Source organism: Octodon degus, unplaced genomic scaffold, assembly GCF_000260255.1.
Source record: "Octodon degus isolate 3935 unplaced genomic scaffold, OctDeg1.0 scaffold00049, whole genome shotgun sequence".
NCBI classification, from domain to species: domain Eukaryota; kingdom Metazoa; phylum Chordata; class Mammalia; order Rodentia; family Octodontidae; genus Octodon; species Octodon degus.
Genome location: NW_004524625.1, coordinates 2,470,319 through 2,472,506, shown reverse-complemented (window position 1 = coordinate 2,472,506; position 2,188 = coordinate 2,470,319). Strand labels below are relative to the sequence as shown.

The 2,188-nt window shown below is 40.7% G+C and overlaps 1 protein-coding gene across 1 annotated transcript in view; it reads left to right on the top strand.

Annotated features, from left to right (window-relative positions):
* Pold3 (DNA polymerase delta 3, accessory subunit) overlaps window positions 1-2,188 on the top strand; it is a 46,281-nt gene that overhangs the window by 17,927 nt on the left and 26,166 nt on the right. The window contains 1 exon segment of the mRNA XM_012515028.2: window positions 861-993. Within this exon segment, the coding sequence (XP_012370482.1) occupies window positions 861-993 (133 nt within the window).

The window sequence follows — 2,188 nt, the reverse complement described above, 5'->3', positions numbered from 1 at the left end:
AATGTTTTTCTAAAAGAATGACTTACAAATTAAGGCAAACGATTTCAAGGCTGTTAATGCCACTATTCTATTGTTTAAAGACCTAATTGAAAAATTTTTTGTCACAGTGTCTTTATAGTCTTAGACTTGTCTCCAGACAAAATTTTCCTGCTGTACTTTGTATATAAAAGCTCCAGCCAGTGGGGTGGAGGAGTTCTTACCTAATTAGTTTTGAAATGTTCAAGGTAATAAGGATGTCTCCTTTTTTCTTTTTGGAATTCTATGGGCAGTTGTGTGTATAAGTGGTAGTAGGTAAGGCAAGATTTTTGCATCCTCTGCTAATCTGTTGTATGCCAGGCTATGTACTTTGTACTGGGAGCATGAAAGAAGTTAGGTTCATCTCTTTTGTAGAATCTAGAACAATGCCCTGATAATGTTCTTTTTCCCTCTGTAGTCTTGCCTAGTTAGTACTCATTTTTATATAGTTGCTTTCTGTAAACTGAAATTGCCATACCTAATTGGAGTCCTCTTGAGTATGCATTGCTTAGTGCTCCTTATGTGTTGGCACACAGCCTCCTCCCTGACTGGGCAGCTGGGGCAGCCGTCATTAATCATTCCTTAATATTTGCTGAGTGTCCACTGGATGAGCGATACTCTCACAGGTGGGTACTTAGCAATGACTCACAACCACCTACCTTGTCCCAGTGTCCCCATAGCAGACCGTAGGGTTGACGTATATGTATATGTGGCTATTTGAGCCTTTAGTTTTCTGGATCACCACAAATTGCAGATGGTTTTAATGTAGAAGGGTTTCTTGTTAAAAGTCACCACATACTGTGAAATTTGTGTATTAACAGACTGCTTTTCCTGTTGACTTGTAGCAGTGAAGTCCAAGCTAGCTGTAACTGCCAGCATCCATGTGTACAGCATCCAGAAGGCTATGCTAAAGGACAGTGGGCCTCTGTTCAATACCGACTATGACATCCTTAAAAGCAACTTGCAGAACTGCAGCAAGTAAGCTCCTTAATGTTCCTTGTGGGCTTCTTTACGAATTGATTTTGTAAGATGTTTACACAGTGGCTGCCTCTTAAGAGTGGGTGCCAAGTCTAGTAAAACCTCATTTATCTTGCAGTGAGACACATGCCTCGTTTTCTTAGGACATCATAAGGTGAAAAATAGCAGCCGCAACCCATATTGAAAATCCCAGTGGACTCCTCATAAATCTATTTCTCATGTATTTATTTTGTCACCACTACCAGAAATTTGTTGTGGCCCTCATTACTCCTTACCCTAGCTTTTGCTTGTCTAAACCCTACCTATCCTTCAAGAGCTAATTTAGATGTTATCCTTCAAAGAACTGTTCCTAATTTGATGTCCCTCTACCTTCCCTCCACAGACAGCTTTTTCTTGCAGTTCCACAGCCAGAATCAGATATTGTATATCCTTTTTTTCTTTCCCAGCGCTGGGAGGTTGGGCTATTAGTGTTTGTGCATTTTGGACCAAAAAAAAAAAAAAACATAGTGTGAGTACCTACTACTTAGTTTAATATGTATTAAACAAGATGATTTGAAATCAGGAGGTATCTGATGGATCTGCCTGATGTGTGATTCATTGCAGAGGAAATATGGTTCCGGCTTCTGGGGTTGATGGTTTGATGGGAAACAAGTGATTACAGTACAGCATGTCAGTATTGTCGTAGGAGTAGTGTAGGCAGATGGGGGAATGGCGTCCTCTGTCACTTCTAGATGGGTAGAGTCAGGGCAAGACAGAGAAGGCTTCCTCAAGGTTAGGGTATCTTAAGACCGTAGTTACTAGTTGTGTGACTGTGGGCAAATTATTTAACCTCTGTCCTTCAGTTTCTTTATCAGTAAAGTGAAGCTGCTACAATGGTGCTACCTACCCTTAGGGTTGGAGGGGAATTAAATGACTAGCATTTGGCACATAGTAGTATTTAATGATAGCTATGTTTTAAAGGATACACAACAAAAGAAGGACCCAAGAGCCAGAGATAAAAGGAAAAAAGCGAAAGCATCCCTGTGGATGTAACTACTCCTAGCTACTGCTGTTTTTCCGCTGTCTCAGTTACTCTTTTCTCATTGCTGGGACAAATACTGACACCCAAATTAAGGAAGGAAACATTTAGCTCACAGTTACTGGAGGTTTCAGTACACATTCAGCTGCCTGCAAGACAGAGTGGCAGATAGCAACG